At 38.2% G+C, this 20,441-nt stretch overlaps 1 protein-coding gene across 3 annotated transcripts in view; it reads right to left on the reverse strand.

Moving 5' to 3' along the window:
- Window positions 1-1,563: 1,563 nt before the first annotated feature.
- Window positions 1,564-20,441, reverse strand: part of AGMO (alkylglycerol monooxygenase) — a 408,240-nt gene continuing 389,362 nt past the window's right edge. For 2 of the 3 annotated variants that reach the window (XR_011566186.1, XR_011566185.1), the window contains 2 exons: window positions 12,487-18,964; window positions 1,564-3,633 (listed from right to left, as the gene is read on the reverse strand). Coding sequence is in view for 1 of the 3 variants with exons in the window: in XM_019958485.2 (XP_019814044.1) it covers window positions 18,890-18,964 (75 nt within the window). In the remaining 2 variants the exon portion in view is untranslated. Of the gene's footprint in view, window positions 18,965-20,441 lie in introns of all 3 variants that reach the window. The other variant, XM_019958485.2, reaches the window with a different exon arrangement.

Consider the following 20,441-nt stretch of genomic DNA (forward strand, 5'->3'; position numbering starts at 1 on the left):
CCTGACTTCAGAGAAAATAAAATTGCTCATATCCGAAACCCACACATTTGGAAGAAGATCCAAGTAAAGGGATCTCAGGGTCCCCATCCATCCTACAGGGTGAAAGAGAACAATAGACCAGGTGTTTGAAGTTTGCAAGTGTTAATTTTTTTTACCTCTCATGATATTCTGATGTTTCAATTTGCCGCATATAAAATGTTAATTTCATGTTTTATATTATTCATTTTCCTGGGAAAAAAACCAGGCTTAAACACCTTTATTTGTCTAGGTTTTGTTCTTGACTTTCAGTTCAGTGAGAGATGATGTAATATACCAGAGTATAGATTCAAATACTCCTGGTTCTCTTTCAGATCCTTCCATTTAACCACCACCATGGGCTTCCCTGTAGTAGGAAATGACAACCCACTCCAGTACGGTCTATGGGGTCACAAAGAGTCAGACACCACTGAAGTGACTTAGTACGCACGTACATATGACTTTTAGCAAGTTGCTAACTCTCTCTCAAAGGCTCAGTGTTCTCAGCTACCAAATAGATATAAATAACTACTTAATACGGTCAGTATGAAGATTCAAGGAGTTAGCACAAAAGTCAAGAAATTGAGAACCTGTCAGCATCTGTGAATATTTGGGGGTCAAACTGAAGTTTGAGTGAATTAGGCCTTTTAGCACCAAGGAATTATATTCAAATAAAAACATGTATAAAACCAATCTTCTTTGATGCCACAGAGGCACAACAAAGACAACACAGGGATTTTTTAGTTTATTAAACTCATAAAATTAGATACATGTTTCCTTTGAAAGTAGAGTTTTCTAAAATGTGATTGTCTTAGTCAAGTCCATATTAATTAGACAAAAAACAGATGTTCTAATCATTCCTTTAAAAACACTCTTAAAAGTAATACGTCCTGGAGAAACAACTTTTAATTTAATCTCTATCTCCACCAATCTGAATATTTTGACAATTTTCCTATATTTAATCTACATCTCAAATACCAGAATGCTCACCTGAATTTGAATTTCTGAAGATTTAAAAGAAATAAAATGGCATTTCTCTTTGGAGAAAGGTGAAAGAAGGAAGGAAGGAAAGGAGGGAGTGAAGCAGAAACAGAGGGAGGGAGGGAGTAAGGAGAGAAGGAATGAAGGAAAGAAGGAAGGAAGGATGGAGAGAATGAAGGCTATTTTTATAAGAAGAATCATGAGAGCTACTCATAAATTATTTTATTATCTGACACTGGCATTAACAATAACATTTGAAGAATCTATTCTTCTAAACGTTCCCCAGAATACAAAGTAAAAAAAAATTCTATAAGATTAAAATTCATGACAGCATTTCTTTCATATCCATATTATAATTTACTGTAACATCTTTAAAAATACCTTCAAAGTGGTCATTATCTCACTTACTGTTAGTCATTAATGCATGTTTTGGTTGAATATTGATTTTGCCCTTTTTTTTTTTTTCCAGAAAAATAAAATAAAAGACATGATACATGTAAGTCAGAAAATCTAAGGTCTTTTAGTTTGCTTGCCTGTTTTTTGGCAGTAAACACATTGGGTCTCAACTTCATTCTAACTTTATGGTATTTTATTGAAAAGGCTTCTTATGAATACATTTCTGTTTTTGGTAGCTGAGTGAATGAGGCCTAGGATTTCTGAGTATGTTTGACATCTCCTAAACCACACATTTTGGCCATGTATGATATATGGCTCTAGGATAAGTAGTTCTTTCATGAAAGACAACAGGGCTTCTGCCTTCTGACGTCCAGTCCGCATCCCAGGAAGGCTCCCCTTCTCGTGGATGCCAGGTGTGAACGGTGAGGGGTGAAGGCAGATGGTTTTCTGAAACGTAATCTTCGGCAGGGCTAGAACTTTCTTCTTGAAGACTGGAATCCAGGAGCCTTGCTCACTAAGGCTCTGAACCAAACGTGAACAGTAAAAACCCATGCCATGATCTCTAAAGAATGTGTATCTTGTTTTCTATGAGAAAAGTGTTAACAGAATTTCAATACCACTGCAACAGAGGCTTATTAAATTGGCCTAGAATCAAATTAATTAAATAGGTTCCAAAAGTTCATGGTATGTATTTTTCCTGTCCAATTTTCTAAATATAGCTCTGTCCCACATAACTTTCAAAATTTTATATACTGAGTTTTAATTGTCCTCATGCATAAGCCATTCAGTGGGCAAGCTATCAAGCCCCACATGCTGTAAACATAACCAAACCAACCTCTAAAACTCATCTGTGGGCATTTACAGGTATGTCTATCAATATTCTTTTCGCTCTCAATACCTTGGTCATTACAGCTGAAGATTCTCCCCTTTATTCGAAAAGTTCAGTCTAAGGCTTGTTGTCTCTTCACTTATATTCTGTTGGTAATTTGCCACTTGGTGAAACTGGCTTCATGAGTTCCAGAAAACACTTGGCTCCCAACAAAACAAAGGACCATTGCAAGCATTTTTGGTCAGTGGTGATTGAATGCAGATTGCAGGGTTGTTTTCCTAGACCACATTATGCTTTCAAATGTTTCTGCAGTAGTCGCATATTACTTTCATTATAATGATCATTATAATCATTTGCGTTTTCAAGGCCCTTTTTGTCCCTGGTATTTTATGAGGAATCTACTCAGAGTTTAGCTTCCTTTTCATCGTGTCTGCCTCTGCTAAAAGCTTCTGGGCTTCTGCCTAGCCATCTTCATTTGTGAGTGTGCTAAGTTACTTCAGTTGTGTCCAGCTCTTTGTGACCCCATGGAGTGTAGCCCACCAGGTTCTTCTGTCCTTGGGATTCTCCAGGCAAGAATACTGGAGTGGGTTTCCAACCCACTTTCGATCCAACCCAGGGATCGAAATTGTGTCTCTTACCTCTGTTGCATTGGCAGGCGGGTTCTTTACCACTAGCGCCACCTGCCAACTTCATAAATGGCTGCCAAGGATGAGCAGGAAGAAACCCATGAAAACCACCCAGTGTAGGTTCTACAGAGTGCATGTGTGTTCAGTCACTCAGTCGTGTCCAACTCTTTGTGACCCTATAGACCATAGCCTGCCAGAATCCTCTATCCATGGGATTTCCCAGGCAAGAAGACTGGAGTGGGTTGCTATTTCCTTCTGCTGGTGGGGGGGTGGGGGGGTGGGGTCGGGGGTGGGATTTTTCCCAACCCAGGGATTGAACCCATGTCTCTTGCATAGGCAGGCAGATTCTTTACCGCTGAGCCATCACGGAAGCCCTGTATCCTTTCCCATACTCATAGGGGGAAAAACAAGAAATTGAAGGGCATGCTTTGATCTCTTTTTCACCAGCATTACTTAAAAGCTGTTTTTTACATGAATGTGACTGCTCTTAGATGTCTTATGTAACAGAAAAGGTAAACTGAAGGTTAAGCCAGTCAGGGGGATGTAGGGCCAAAGCAGCTCCCAGTTTTTCTCTTCAGTGTCTGCTGCCTCTACACCCACATGCTTCTTTCTCTCCACTTCTGGTGGTCCAAGGCCTAGTCTGCAGATGTTACTCCCACACAGTGGAAACATTCCCTCTTGTGTCTGCACACTTCCAGGCTTTGCTCATATGGGAAAAGGAAAAATTGGAGAGAAATAATGAATTTTCTGGATTGGTCTTATTTCCTTTTGTGCCTTTCAAAAGTGCTGAAACAGAAAAAAAAAATTACTTTAGACCTAGTCACCTTTCCCACGCTGCTAGCAACAGAAATCACTTTATAAAGTCATTTTTTTTTACTTTTAAAAAGTAGATAAATAATCTGATCACACCATCTTTCAGAAGTCTCAAGAGAGCTAGTCTACATTAAAAAAAAACTTTAATAATTTTGTTTAAATTATATTGTTTCTAAAATCAGAGTTATAAATGCTGCAGATTTGGAAAATGAGAGTGTCTGGGGTTTACTCTACCTAAAGCATATAGATTGCATCCTGCCTGTAATTTTCAAATAATTTTCATAAAGAGATGCTCTTCCTTGTTTGTGCAGCAGAGTATGAGACCAGTATGCTGAAAATGTAGCATACTCACAGGAAACAAAAGAAAACAGTTGCTTTAATTTTCTCCATTTCCCCTCCTTTCTCTCTGTAAAGCCAGCCATTTCTTTGCCCTTGAATGAATCTTGAGCAGCATCCATAAATGACCCAAGTCTTCTTTGAATCTATAATTTCTTTAGTCATTTTAGTCATACAAATATTCTCAGTTCAAAAATTAATATGTCAGTGTCCAGTATCAGAGGTTCTTCCTCTCGTGTGACCTCTTCCATTCCAATTTGGCTTGCTGCAGGTGAGAAGTGTGTGATGAGTGTGTGAGTGAGTGAGTGTGTGTGTTGTGTAGGGGCGATACTAGGGGTTAAATCTTGGCTTCTTTTTAGTCTGTCACATCTTTTCTCCTAAAGCCCAGAATTTAGTCATGGTTGAAGCAGAAGAGTAAGGAAAAGCATTTCTGGCCACCATTGATTTCCTGCCGTTTTACCCACACCTGGGGTGTTAAAGCTAACTGTGTCTGCTAGGATCTCTCAGGTCAATTCCTGACAATAGTGATGCCTCCCCAACTGCTGGTCCTGGCTCCACCCTCACGCCAGCATCTGGCTGTACATTCCCAGCATCTCTCAGCCGGCATCCTGCCCCCCAGCTGTCCTATGCCAGCTCTCACACTCACTGTGGTTCCTAGTCCATGGGAAAACTTGCGAATGAGATTCAGTGCCATGAATGTGGTTACTTCCCAAATGCAGTCACTGGCTGCTTGGCCAGACAGGGATGGGTCAGACAGGAGTCCACTGAAACATGCCACAAACTTCAGGGGATGAACAGGATGCACTTAACTGGACTTTCTGAAGCTTCACGTGCCAAAGTTGAGGGAAGGGGAAGGAAGCACCACCACCTTTCCCAACATGAAAGGAGGGACAGGCGGAATCTCCACCCCATCAAGCTCTCTCCAGAAATTCTCGTATCCTCAATTCCTAAACTCATAAATCTTCTTTTGTGTGAGGAATCAAGAAACTTAGCACTAATTTTAGATGATGGAGATCTTTTCTAGTTTTCAACAATCTCATTTTGGAATTTAGGATTAGCTGGTAACTATTAACATTATCTTGTGTGCATGTATGCTCAGTCCCTTAGTCATGTCCTACGCTTTGTGACCTCATGAACTGCAGCCTGTTAGGCTCATCTATCCATTGTATTCTCCAGGCAAGAATACTGGAGTGGGTTGCCATTTTCTCCTCCAGGGGATCTTCCTGACCTAGGGATGAAACCCATATATCCGGCATCTCTTGCATTGGCAGGCAGATTCTTTACCACTGTGTCAACCTGTGAAGCCAACTATTATCTTGGGATTCAGCCAAAATGGAGGTTGAAGGAATATCAGTTTTACTTTGGGTTAATACATGGTCTTCAATAACTAGGGAGTTCACTAATTCATTCAGGACACATATTTCTCATGTGCCTCCTGTGTGCCAGTCATTATTTCAGTAGTTGGGGAAGCAGCACTATGAAATAACCAGAAATCCCTGCTCTTGAGGACACAGTGGAAAGTACTAGGTATTCTCTGTTGATTTAAAGAAAATAAACAAGAAAAATTAGGGAAACTAAAGCTTGCAAGTAATATGGATAAAAATAAAGAAAAACCCTTTTGGGATGTGTATGAGATATTAGTGTGAGAAAACTTCAATCAGAAGGCATTTGATTAAAGACCTATTAAATTGAGAGGTCAAATTATACAAATAATATCACTTTGCTAGGGTTTCCATAACAATGTGCCTCAAACTGAGTGGCTGAAACAACAGAAATTTTTGATCTCACAGTTCTGGAGGCTAGAAGTCCAAAATTAAAGTGTCACTAGGTTGGTTCCTTGCTAGGGCTGTGAAGGAATATATGCTGCACGCCTCTTTCCTAGCTTCTGGTAGCTTGCTGGCAATCTTTGTATTCTTGACCAGTAGGTATATCACTCTGATCTCTGCCTTCATGTTTACTTGGCATTCTCCCGGTGTGTATGCTTGTCAAAATTTCCACATTATAAGGACACCAGTCATACGGGGTTAGGGTCCATGCTACTGCAGTATAACCTCATCTCAACCTAATTACTTCTGTTAACTATGATATTTCCAAATAAGGGCACATTCTCAGGTTTGTAGTAGGGGTGAAGACTCAAATATGTGAATTTTGAGTGGACACACTTCAACCAATAAGGCCTACAAGCGGAGGAACACATTTCAGGCAGATGAAAGCAAGAGTAAAAATTCCGAATGCAAGTTCAGGGAAACCTGAAAGATGAGGAGACCAGTATCGCTAGACAGAAGTGAAGCAGGGGTGGGTGCCAGAGAAGATGGTTCAGAGAAGTAGTACCAACTGGCAGGATTATGTCGGATCTTATAAGTCATAGTTTGCCGGTGCTTTTTACTCTGAGTAGATAAGTAGCTGTTGGAGGGTTTAAAGAAGAATGACATTGTCTGACATATTTTAACAGAATCATTCTGGTTGCTTAGTGAGACTAAAGAGAAGGAAGTTAGAAACATGCAGACACATTAGAACAATACTGTAACACTAAGAAGAAAGGGTAATGGCTTGAAGCAAAGTCGTGGCAGGTGGAAAGAACGTGAGAAGAGCGGTGTTCTGAATATATTTTGAGGTTTGTTGAACACATTTTGCGAGAGGATTGTGGGTGGGTATGAGAAAAAAGAAGGTGGCGCAGATGGTAAAGAATCCACCTCCAATGCAGGAAACCCAGGCTCAAGGTTGGGAAGATCCCCTGGAGAATGGAAGAGCCATTCCAGTATCCTTGCCTGGAGAACTCCATGGTTGAGGAGTCTGGTGGGCTACAGTCCATGGGGTTGCAAAGAGTTGGACATGACTGAGCAACTAACATTTTCACTTTTACAACAGTTCTAGGGTTTCTGGTCTGAGCAGTGAGAAGTGCTTACAATCAAGATTCAAAGGACTGGAAAAGAGGCATAACAGGAACACAGTTTTCAATACCTGAAGGACACCTTTTAACTATCTAATTTAAGAGGTTCAGTGGCATAGTTACAGGGGATAACAGTGTAGATTCTATGGGTAAAAAATAAGGTCCTACTGTATAGCACAGACAACTTTATTCAATGTCGTGATAAATTATAATGAAAAAATATGAAAAAGAATGCATATGTGTATAACTTAGTCACTGCTATACAGTAGAAATTAGCACAGCATTATAAATCAACTATAATTCAGTCACACACACACACACACACATATATTCTAGAATCAGACAGAATGCCTAGGGTCAAATCCTAGCAGTGCTATTACTGGTTGTTTGAACTTGTGTAGTGCTTAATCTCATTCAGTTTTCTTAGGTGAAAGTGAGGATGATACCATCAACCTCAAAAGGCTGCTGTGAGAATCAAAGGAGTTAAAACATGTAAAAAACTAACAATACTGTCTGGCACATATGAAGTGCTATACAAGATTTCTTTTTTCTTACTATGTTTGAAGAGGCAAAGACAATGGATAAGAGCCTATAGCAATAAGGGTAATTATGGGTTAAAGAGACACATTTAGGGGTTTCAGTCTACAGATGATGTTAGTACTATGATTGGGTGATGACACCTAGACAGTGAGTGCAGACATCAAGAAAACTCAAAGACTGAGTTCTAAGCCCTCAGCACTGAAAGGATTAGGGAAAAGAGAGATGAGAAAACCCAGCAAGAGGGGTCCATGAGTTCAGATAAAAACAAGTGAGTGAGTTATTCTGTAAACTGAGGGAAGAAAGTATTTGAAGGTGGACAGTATGGTAACTCTCAGTGCTTACTGAGAAGTCCAGCAATGGAATGGCCTTGAACTGGTGACTGGACTTAACAATTGAGCATTATGCTATTTCAGAAAGAGCAAATTCAGAGAAGCATTAAGGGTAGAAATTCCCAACTCGGGTGTGTCCATGGGAGAATGGGAAGGGAGAAATGAGAAACAAGGATTATAGATAACTCCTTGAAGGCAATTTGAGTAAGGTCATGGAGATAAATGGGCTTCCTTGGTGGCTCAGAGGTTCAAGCGTCTGCCTCCAATGTGGGAGACCCAGGTTCGATCCCTGGGTTGGAAGATCCCCTGGAGAAGGAAATGGTAACTCACTCCAGTATTCTTGCCTGCAGAATTCCATGGACGGAGAAGCCTGTTAGGCTATAGTCCACGGGGTTGCAAAGACTCGGACACGACTGAGCGACTTCACCTTCACCTTCACCATGGAGACAAATAGGGTTAGCTAAAAGCAAAGGAGGAATGAACTAATAGCTCTTTTAAATTTGGGATATATAACAGCATTTTTATACATTGACAAAAATAATACAGATAGAAGAAAAACTGAGAATTGCTAAAGCAGATGGAAACTGTGACTCGAGCACAGAGGTTAGCTTTATTTAAGAGCCGGAGTAGCTCATTAATAGACACAGGTTTGGGTGGTAGGTTAGATAGGTGAAGTTCTCTTTGTTTGTTTTGTTTTCAGTGAAAAAAGGAACAAGGTCATTAACCAATACTGAGGACATTTTCAAAGTTTGAGGTGCAGGAACCAGTCATCAAGGATTATGGAGGAGTGAACAGAGCTGGGGAAGGACAGCATGATAGCTCAACAGAATTAAAAGCTCACTCGAGGTGTGCAGCCATGAATAGGTAAGGCCGTTTTCATGGCTGTGTATTTATCCATTTTCAGCTACAAGGGGACAGACATGCAGAAGACCTATAGTTGGATTTAACCATTTTGGTGATGTGTCAATACTAAGACCAAAAGAGCAGTTATAATGATCGACCATGAAATTCAACTATCTAGAAAATAAATGCTGGAAACTCACTCCAGTATGCTTGCCTAGAGAATTCCATGGACAGAAGAGCCTGGTGGGCTACAGTCCATAGGGTCACAAAGAGTCGACACAACTGAAGCGACTTAGCACACACACACTTTATCTGTTTTAGATGTGTTCTTCTTATTATCCTATTTAATCCTGTGACCCGCAGAGTCACAAAAAGTTGGACACGACTGAAGGTACTTCATGGACACACACAAGAAAGTAAGTAAATACATGAGAAACGGAGAGGAGGTGGAACGGCAGTAGAGATGCCTTGGTGGGGCAGACGTTGCCATGGGGTACCCAAGGCAGTGAGCTGATAAGAGAGAGCAGCGGTCAGAGGTATGTCTGAACAAACTATGTGTGAATTACAGTTATTGTAATGACAACAGGCCTGACAGAAAGTGGACAACAAAATCACTGGGGCAAGGAGACCACGGAATCGTGATGCTAGTATAATAGAGAGATCATTTAAGTGATTGAATTACTGAGAATCACAACAGGAGGAGAACTGGAGAAACAGTCCGTGAGCCACCAGCAAGTCTTTGTGCTGCAATCACTGTTGCTGAATTTGTCAAACAACAGAATTTTAAGGAGCATACTTTTCTTTGTATCAACAACATGTATATCACTTGTATATGTATGTATATATACATACAACTTGTATATCACATATATACAACATGTATATATACAACATGTATATCACTTTCCTCCCATACTCTCTGGGGTCTCATGAGACTGTGACAGTGATTTTCAATTATCAAGATGTCCAAATAAAGCCAAATTGTATATGGCCTTTGCCTCATATATTTCAGTACAGAGAGGTAAGTAGAGAAACAATTTCCTGTTGCATTTTTAAGCTGATAGGTTACATTTCTGAAAAAGTATAACAATTCCTTAAATGAATATTATTTACCATTTACATTTAATAATAACTTTAAAAGGTGCATGTTTTCCTGGTAGTCAGGAAGGAATTTCCTCCCGTGTTCTGGGACTTTCCCTACTGTTCCATGAGTCTGACTAGACTCATCAGTATCATATGACCTGAATTTCCCGAGTTGTTTGTTTAGTGCCTGTACTCAAGGTTTCCCAGTGCTATTATGTAGTGGGCAATTATTTTTAATTTCAGAGGAAGTATTCAGTGAGGGACTACCTGAGATTTTTCTCTCCATAAGAATGAAAAGAAGGGCAAAGAAGTAATTTATCAACTAGTAAGTCAACATGTGACCATAAGTCTACAGAAGGTAAAGTAGACCAGACTTCATATAAAACTGCTTTAACTTAACTAGCAGGAAATATGAGAATAGGAGAAGAAATGGAAGGAACAGAAAAGAAAACACAAAGCAAAGAACAGACAATAGGAATTAGAAAGGGAAGCGTGTCTGAAAAATAAGAATGACAATTTGTAAATTGTTCTAGGATTCTTTAATCGAGGAAGGAGGCTTTATTTTTCATGTTATAACTTTATAAAAAGACAAATACCATATGATATACTTAATATGTATAATCTAAAATACGGCTCAAATGAACCTATATACGAAACAAAAACAGACTAATGGACATAGAGAATAGATTTTTGGCCAAGTGGGAGAGGAGAGGGTGGGAGATTGACTGGGATTTTGGGGTTAGTAGATGCAAACACTTACATTTAGAATGGATACATAACAAGGTCCTACTGTATAGCACAGGGAACCTTATCAAATCCCCTGGGATAAACCATAATGGAAAAGAATATAAAAAAGAATGTATGTATGTATGTGTATATAAATGTGTGTGTGTGTGTGTGTGTGTGTGTGTATGCCGTGTGCTCAGTTGTGTCTAACTCTTTGCAACCTCAAGGACCAACTGTAACCTGCCAGGTGCCTCTGTTCATAGACTTTTCCAGGCAAGAATACTGGAGGGGGTTGCCCTTTTCTCCTCCAGGGGATCTTCCTGACTCAGGGATCAAACTCACATCTCCCGTGTCTCTTGCATTGCAGGAAGTTTCTTTATCCACTGAGCCATCAGGGAAGCCCATAATTACATTAAATATATATACTTAGTCACTTTGCTATATGCAGAAATTAGCAGACTATTGTAAATCAATATTATAATAAATTTAAAAATTATAAAATTAAGGTATTTCTTTGGGGGAAAATTTATTTTTAAACTTAAAAGTTCTCCTGGATATTTTGTTGAAAATATTACATAGCATTCATATTTTAAAGGGACAGAAAAGGAACAATTTCTTTATGGACAGTGGGAAAGACAATTTCAAATTACTCAGGAACCAGTAATCATAAGCTCAAAAGGAAGCTTTTGAAACATAAGAAATACTGCTGGGGCACAAAATCTCTTGCTAAATATCAGAGGATGTATTAACTTTATTTTTCCCATAGAAAAGAAATGTTTACTTTTTAGGGTGCAAAGAACCACCCCCTATCTCTGAGGACCTATTTATTTTTGTAGATGCTAGAATTCATCTCCTGAGGTCTGAATTCCTTAAGTCTGATAGGGAGCCCTGGGAGTAGCAGGTGTTTTGATGCAGATAAACCTCAGCCCACAAATTAAAAAATACTACCCTATCAGACATCACAGATGAGACTGAACAACAAACCACTCAACATGAATCCCTGAAAGAGAACTCTTCATGAATGAATAATTAAATTTAAGAGTTGCTTAATAAGTCTTCATAAGATTGAATGGACTCTTGAAACTGGTCAATGATAAAAAACAAAAACAAACAAAAAAAACTGCCCTTCAAGGATTTCAATACATGAGACCAAATTTGTATTACTTAGTAAGGGTTTGTAAGGCACAACTGCTTTAATTCTTGTTATTTACTAAGTTAATATATTTAGAATTTAACTTCATTTGCAGCACTTCATCACAGGACGCATCATGTTAGTGTTTAAGAACATGGAAGAATTTCCTGTCTTCAAAATATTATGAACAGATTACATAATGCTTATAGGTAGAGTAACTGTCTAAACTGTGCCAAACAAAATTTATATCTCTCTTTCATTCATTTCAGTTCAGTTCAGTTGCTCAGTCGTGTCCGACTCTTTGTGACCCCATGAATCGCAGCACGCCAGGCCTCCCTGTCCATCACCAACTCCCGGAGTTCACTCAGACTCATGTCCATCGAGTCAGTGATGCCATCCAGCCATCTCATCCTCTGTTGTCCTCTTCTCCTCCTGCACTCAATCCCTCCCAGCATCAGAGTCTTTCCCAATGAGTCAACTCTTTGCACTCATTTACACACACACAAATGTATGCATGTACACACACACGCACACACACAGACACACACACTTATTAATTTAAAAAAATCCATTCTATTACATTGCAGACTTATAGAAGAGTATATTTAAAACTATTTTCCCAAATAAATTTCTTTCAAAAAATAAAAATAACTAACCATATGATCAAAACAAATTAAAAAAAAAACCCTCCATACTATTTATCTAGATTCTAGATAGAGTTTTCTTAAAATGAGGACTGCTCTTTGAAATAAATGCTACTGCTTCATCAGCAAATTGATTTCTTCTAGCTTTCATACAATCAGTGGTCTCACTAAGCCTCTCTCCACCCTGTGAATAGTATAGACTGATAAACATTTTATACAAGCTATATACTTATGATGAATTTTATGGAAAAATTCAACACATCATTAAACATGCATTCATTTATTAAGTATTCTTTGACTTACTGATGCAAATTAGCAGCCTGATGATTTTGTTCCTGTAGGATACTGTATAGGATAAGGCACAGCTTCTTAGGATGTCATGTGGCTGCCGGACGCCATTGTTACACAGATTCCCCATATATCCTGTCCAGAAGGAATAGCCATCCTTGACACTGATTGACTTGGCACACATCATTTTACTGGTGAAGCTGCATTTTGTCTGAACGGGGCAGAGCGGGAGGTACAGAAACCATGATATGTGAACATCTTTCATACGTAACTTTGTGTTGAAGTGAGAATTCTCTTCACAGCACATCTATCTTTCACATCATTGCAAGAAGCCCTGGCTAAAGCCAAAAGTACAAAACTGGTGTCTACCAAACCTAATCGAGCACATTTTAATTCTGCTATTAATAATATCTTATTAAATGAAATATCAGGAGCAAACATAGAGTGATGGCATCCATATTTGTTTGATCACATCTCTTTGCCTACTAGACTTCCCTCTTCTCCCCAATCTCAGGGATGCTTACCTAGGTTTTAAACTTTCAGTTTGTTTTTTTTTTTCCCCACAGGCTTGTAAGTATATCCAAAATAACCTTATACTAAAGTGATAGTTTTCTCAGGGTGAAATATACATGCTTACTTAATTAGTCATTATCATCCCAGTCTTTTAATTTATATAAACAATATTCCCTTACATTGTGCATCTCTCCTGCGTATTTCTGAAACTCAAGGCTAGAATCTAGAGAAGTTTTCTTTCACTCTAGATTGCTTATAGCCTCTGCTGTTGTTGTTGTTTAGTCTCAGTTGTGTCTGACTCTTTGCGACCCCATGGATTGCAGCAAGGCAGGTTTCCCTATCTTTACTATCTCCCTGAGTTTGCTCAAACTCATGTCCATTGAGTCAGTGATGCCATCCAACGATATCATTCTCTGTTGCCCCCTTCTTCTCCTCTGTAACTTTTTAATTAAAATAATTTTGAAGAATACAGACTCTCTGGCACCACTTGAATCTTACTAAACCAGAATTCCAATGCTCTTACCAGGAGTTTTAATTTTTAAAAAGATCCATGGATAATCCTGATACATAAAGACCAAGGATGCTTCTTCCTATTTTCTGTAATGTAAATCTATGCAAGTTAGAATTTTGGATATATTGCTGCTAAAACAAAAGGAGAACACACCCAAGGAATGAACTTATGATTGACGGATGCTGGCGAGACTGGAATGATTGGAAAATCTGACTAAAGAGATATTACACTTGCAGAATTCCAAAAAGAAAACACAACCCACAAGAGAAAACCATCAATGCTTGCTTATTTGCTTTCTTTCTGGCCAATAACTTTTCTAACTGAGCCTTTAGTGAAGGAGGAGTTATCTGTTATGCTGTTGAGAAGAAAAGCCAGCAGTCTGGAGCAAGATCTGAAAAAATATTCCAGTAACAGATAGAACATTGTTAATCTACTTTCCTTGAGGTATATTTAAGATGGGGCCTGACTCCTTCCACAGTGCTGCTGAAAATCATGACATGAAAAGTATTTTAAGATTCTGAAAGCCAAACTAGCAACTAGCTCTGTGTTTTCTATCATTCCTTGGGATTCTGGATGGTCCAAACAAAAAATATAAAAATGAACATAAAAAGAGACTGCATTTTCTAGCTACTGTTGCTCTCCCTAATAAATCACATTACTATTCATCATAACATACACCATACTTTAAGAAATCCCACTCAATGCTTCTGCTGAAGAGCGTACACTGAATTACTAAATTATGTGTGTGTGTGTGTCAGTCACTCAGTTGTGTTCGACTCTTTGTGACCCCATTGGAGTATAGTCCGCCAGGCTCCTCTGTTCTTGGGATTCTCCAGGCAAGAGTACTTAGAGTGCGTTGCCATTCTCCTCTCCAGGGGATCTTCCCAACCCAAGGATCGAACCCAGGTCTCCCTCATTGCAGGCAGATTCCTTACCATGTGAGCCACCAGGGAAGATTGAATTATACATAACCAGTAAAGTGAAGTGTAAGAACCTCCAATAAACCTTCATACAAGCTGATCATGTTAAATGTAACAAAGTTCGCATATTTTGTGATTAACTGAACTTTGGATACTCAATGATAGATCCACCTATCGCTGAATCTCATGGTCATGAGGTGATTAGCTTAAGTTTAACCAAAATAGTTAGAAAGCACAAGATGAAGGGAAAGTAAGTGACACAACAAATAGAGTAATGGGCAGTTTTATCAAATCAAGAATAGGAATGAATTTCTTTTAGACATATGGCAATCCTATTACAAAAAACCCTGGGGTCTTATTGCTCTCAGATTATATGTTCTGTTCTCATTCATCTAGTCAACTAATTTGTCCTGTAACTAAACGGCTTATTTTCTGAACTTTGTTCTTGGAGCATCAAATTGAATGAGAAATTTTCTGAACTTAAACTCCTGATACTGTATTCCAAAGGTTTACCTTGGGGATATGACATCATATAATGGTGAAACATGGCCTTCTATGTCAGAATTCAGAGGTTTTAAATTTTCTTCTGACTATTGATTAAGCATGATAGGCCTGAGCACATTTTTAACCTTCCTCAGCCTTAGAATTCTCTTCTTTAAAATAGTTTCAACAGCACTTAATTACCAGGACAATAGAGAGTAAAAAAAAAAAATTGAGTATTACTCAATAAACCAGTGTATCTTTCCTCTCTCTACCTCTTCCTTTCAGTAGATTAGCAAACCTGAGAATACTCATAATTATTTCACAGTCAGTTGGCATTTCTCCAGTACAAGTGCTGAGTAATTGGTGAGTCCTATTTTTAGTGCTTTTCTCTTGAAAGAAAGAAGAGAGAGAGGTAAAGTGCTTCTAGTCAAGCTGCTGCTGCTGCTGCTAAGTCGCTTCAGTCGTGTCCGACCCTGTGCGACCCCATAGACGGCAGTCCACCAGGCTCTGCCGCCCCTGGGATTCTCCAAGCAAGAACACTGGAGTGGGTTGCCATTTCCTTCTCCAGTGCATGAAAGTGAAAAGTGAAAGTGAAGTCACTCAGTCGTGTCTGACTCTTAGGACCCCATGGACTGTAGCCTACCAGACTCCTCCGTCCATGGGATTTTCCAGGCAAGAGTACTGGAGTGGGTTGCCATTGCCTTCTCCTCTTCTAGTCAAGAGTAAGCTTAAATTACATGGCATCACTCAAGATTAATTTATTTTATTAATAATAGTTATATGATCTGTCATGTACTAGTGCTCAACAAGAGAAAACTAGACTGGAAAATTAATAAGGTGGAAATTAACAGGTCTTGGGCCTTGGGAACACTACCTGTCTGGGAATGGCTTCCACTTTCAGAGGCCTGAAAACTCCTAGCTTGAAAATGTTTGCATCTTTAAGAAAAGTCATTTTTAATCATAGTGAGAATAACTAAGAAAAGAAAATGGATAAATTTGAGTTCACTCAAAGAAAACTAAACTTCACCATAAAAATAACTTTTATCAATTTTGAATTCTTTATTTCTATTAACTACTCTTTATATATATATATCCTAGACCACTCCTATAAATTCATATATATTCAGGTATATATACATATTTATACATGATTCATGGGGAAACCAGTAAACTGTCCTACCACATTAAAAACCTACTTAATGATTTGTGAAAGCTCTCTTTTCTTTGCTGTTCTTGAAGGCTGTAACCTATAGACTGAAGGGTATTTAGGATGTAGAATATGGGTATTCAGAGTTTTTGTGCTATGAAATTAGCAGTTTCGAGCCAGCAGATGACTCCTTGATTTAACTGGATTCTAAATACACAAATTTCAGTAAGAATTGTTGGTAAGGGAAAAGGATAGAGCCTAATATTTGTTATGGGTTCAAGTATTTGCTCTAACTCTGTGTTAAATTAAGAAGTAAAAAAACAATGAATGAAGCAAAGCCAAATCCCTACTTCTGACGCTTGAGATATAATTTGTTAATTTTTCCATCATGCAAAATTTAACCTTCTTCTGTTTGTCCAGTTTTAAAAAAAATGTGCTTTATGAATATGCACAGACACCTGCAGTTCGATCCTTTTTACTACTTCCACAACTTTTCTCTATTCAAAACTTAAAAACCATATATTAAAAATAAGTCAGCCAATTGATCAGTCTCTTTAAACCAGCAATGAGCAGAGGCAAAGCTCAGTGAAGAACAGTATTAAGTGTTTTAGTGCTGATAGGTTTGGTAACTTAAACTGTGACTTTAAGAAATAAATGGGCAGAAGACCTGAATAGACATTTCTCCAAAGAAGACATTGTTGTTATTTGGTCTCTAAGTCATGTCCAACTCTTTTCTGACCTCATGGACTGTAGCTGCCAGGCTACTCTGCACATGGGATTTCCCAGGCAAGAATACTGGAGTGGGTTGCCATTTTCTTCTCCAGGGGATCTTCATGACCAAGGGATTGAACCCCCATCTTCTGCATTGGCAGGCAGATTCTTTACCACTGAGCCACCAGGGAAGTCCAGAGAAGACATACAGATGGCCAACGAACACAAGAAAAGATTCTCAATACCGCTTATTATCAGAGAAATGCAAGCCAAGACTATAATGAGGTATCACCTCACATCAGTCAAAATGATCATCATCAAAAAAATCTATAAAAATAAATGCTGGAGAGGATGCAGAGAAAAGGGAACTCTCTTACATTGTCGGTGGGAATTTACAGCGTTACAGACACTATGGAGAGTGGTGTGAAATTCCTTTAAATACTAGGAATAAAATTACCATATGACCCAGCAATTCCACTACTGTGCATGAACCCTGAAAAAAACCATAATTCAAAAAGACACATGTACTCCAATATTCATAGAAGCACTATTCACAATAGTCAGGACATGAAAGCAAAGTAGATGTCTACTGACAGATGAATGGATAAAGAAGTTGTGGTATATTTATACAATGGAATATTACTCAGCCATACAAAGGAATGAATGTGAGTCAGTTGAGCTGAGTTGGATGAACTAGAGCCTGTTATACAGAGTGAAATAAGTCATAAAGAGAAAAACAAACATCATATATTAATGCATATATATGGAATCAGAAAAACGGTACTGATGAATATGTTTTGCAGGGCAGGAATAGAGAGTCAGACGTAGAGAATGGACTTGTGGACACAGCAGGAGAAGGAGAGGGTGGGATGAATAGAAAGAGCCTCATCGACATATATACACCACCATGTGTAAAACAGACAGCTGGTGGGAGGCTGCTGTTTAACACAAGAGGCCCAGCCTGGCGATCTGTAAGGACCTAAAGGGGTGGGATGAGGAATGTGGGAGGGAGTTTCAAGAGAGAGGTGGTACACACATACTTACAGCTGTTTTGCATTGCTGTACAGGGCTTCCCTGGTGGCTCAGAGGTTAAAGCATCTGACTCCAATGCAGGAGACCCAGGTCGATCCCCAGGTCAGGAAGATCCTCTGGAGAAGGAAATGGTAACCCAACTCCAGTACTCTTGCCTGGAGAATCCCATGGACGGAGAAGCCTGGTAGGCTACAGTCCATGGGGTCTCAAAGAGTGAGACACGACAGAGCAACTTCACCTTCACAGCAGAACCAATACAACTTTGTAAAGAAATTATCCTTCAATATAAAAAAAGATTAAACAACAACAGCAAAAAATCTAAGAAATACTAGAAGAGGGAAAGTTTGAACTATTTCCTGTTTGTCAGCTCCAACCTAAAGAAATACATGGCAGATTTTTACAATTCCCATGAAAAATGTACACAGAATAACTGGGGTAATTTTATTTAGAGAGTATTATTAACATGGTTGTGAGACAATTAAAAATAATGCAGAAATACTCCACACTCTGTCTCAATTTGACAGAATAAATTGACCAAACATATTAGACATAGGCATCACAAATAATCTGTTGAATAAATGGATTCTGACAAATCCTGCTCATTTTCATTTTAGTGATGTCATTTTGTGTAACGTTATTCCTTACGTTATATGGCTTTCAAAGGTAAACCTAGCCTTAGGCAGACAACTCATGTAATACATTTTTATGACAACAAATACGTTTCCAAGCACAATTTTAGCAGACAGCAAGTGAAAAATTGTCAAACCAATGAAAATAAAATCTTCATTCTTTCAGCTGTTTTGAAGTTTTATTACTTCTTCTCATACTCATCGGCTTAGATGTTACCGGTGTACATAATATCATTCTATTTGACATCATTTTCTTTCCACCCTAGGAATAAAGTAACTGCAGCTGACTTTAATTTTAATAGAGAATGATAAATGTGAAAAGGAAGCAAGAGTATATAGATGTTATCTACCTTTCATTAGAAAAACTGTTCACACAATCATTATATAAGATAATTATATTTCCATAGAGAGTTGTAACATATTACAATTGTGGACAAATGATTAAAACAAGAGAATTGTGTACAAACGTAAGTTATCTCCAAGGGTCTGAGACAAGTTGCTTCACACTCCTTACTCCCCAGAAAGCAATGCAGATGGAAAAAAATATCTGAAGAAATAAAACACAGAGAGGAAGAACAATTAAAATGGATTCAACACTTCAGTTCAACTGAGTTAGAAATTCTAGGGGAAAGTGAATAAACGTATTTTAAACAATTAAATTATTCAAATTTAATCTAGCGGTTGTTCAGTAATAGAATTTAGCCAATCCAGCTTAAAACACATTATATGAAGAGTAGGATTAAAAAGCTCTGTTTCTGCGGCTTAAAAAAAATACCGTCACAGACCTGGGTCATTTCTAGGGATGAGGCTATAAAATTAGTGAATGAAACAGAACTGCCTTCTGGCACTTGGAAGATGTCTTCTGGCATTTGCAACATGCAACATACTGCATGTTGTTTGTATTGTACTAAACAACCTCATTATTTATATAGTTTAAGAAGCCTTTGGAAAAGGAGAAATAAAAATGTTATTAAGGAATCATTCCTCTCTGAGGCAATGTGACCTAGCATATCATGAACTTCACCCAATATGAATTAGATTTTAAAGACTGCTGACTTAACTTCTTAGTCTCTTGATCTTACCAGATATAAAACTGTAACTGCAAAATTCTCTTTAAAATTTAAGAAACTGCTGAATCATGATAAGCAGCCATAAGAGTTCACTGAGTTTATTCCTTTTGCTTTCAAGTGACACCACATATTCCCAATAAATCATCAAAATTTAGCCAAATAAAACTGTTGAGTTCTTATAGTCCTAACAAGAATAATTCCGCCATCCTCAGTAAGAGTTCACAGGTTGCAGAATTCCTCACTGTGTGTCATCTAAATGCCATAGTGACCCAAACACACACCTCTTTGACTCTTGTTGAGGTAACATCTAGGCACTAGTCATAGTCGTACACCTAGGAGGTTTCCAAAGTCAACCTTTCCCTTTATCTATGCATTAAATTAAGCTATATGATTTTACTTTCATGATCCTCACATTTTAGGTGTTATTAGAGTGACGATGAAAAATGCTCAAACAGCTGGGGACATGTGGATAGCTGTGAAAGTTTCTCAATATTTTCTTTTATTGTGCAAACTTCTTCAAAAGATTAAAATAGGACCATGTGCCTCTTCCCCGAAAGATCACTATTACTGAAAGATCTAGTAAAATGCATACAAAGAAACATGTTTAAGTAAAAAGATGAAGGCATGGGGAATGTTTTGCGGTGACAGACTAAAATGAAGCCAAAGTCGTTGGCTGAGGCCAGTCATGCAGTCGCAGAAAATACCTTGAACTACTGTGATTTTGCTATTAAAGCCTGGATATGAAAATAACAACAAGACCTTCTTAAACCTGGATATTTAGATTAGATGGATAATTAGATTATAGGTTGTTCAGTTTCACATGAACCTTCTTTTTCTACAGAACCATTATCCTTCATTAACTAATGTGATAGTTTTATTCAAATCCATGTATTACTTCCAGCCTATAACATCAACAGTATAAAAAAAAGTAGCAAGAATAAAATAAAAAGTTAT

This window comes from Bos indicus, chromosome 4 (genome assembly GCF_029378745.1).
Source record: "Bos indicus isolate NIAB-ARS_2022 breed Sahiwal x Tharparkar chromosome 4, NIAB-ARS_B.indTharparkar_mat_pri_1.0, whole genome shotgun sequence".
Classification (NCBI taxonomy): Eukaryota; Metazoa; Chordata; class Mammalia; order Artiodactyla; family Bovidae; genus Bos; species Bos indicus.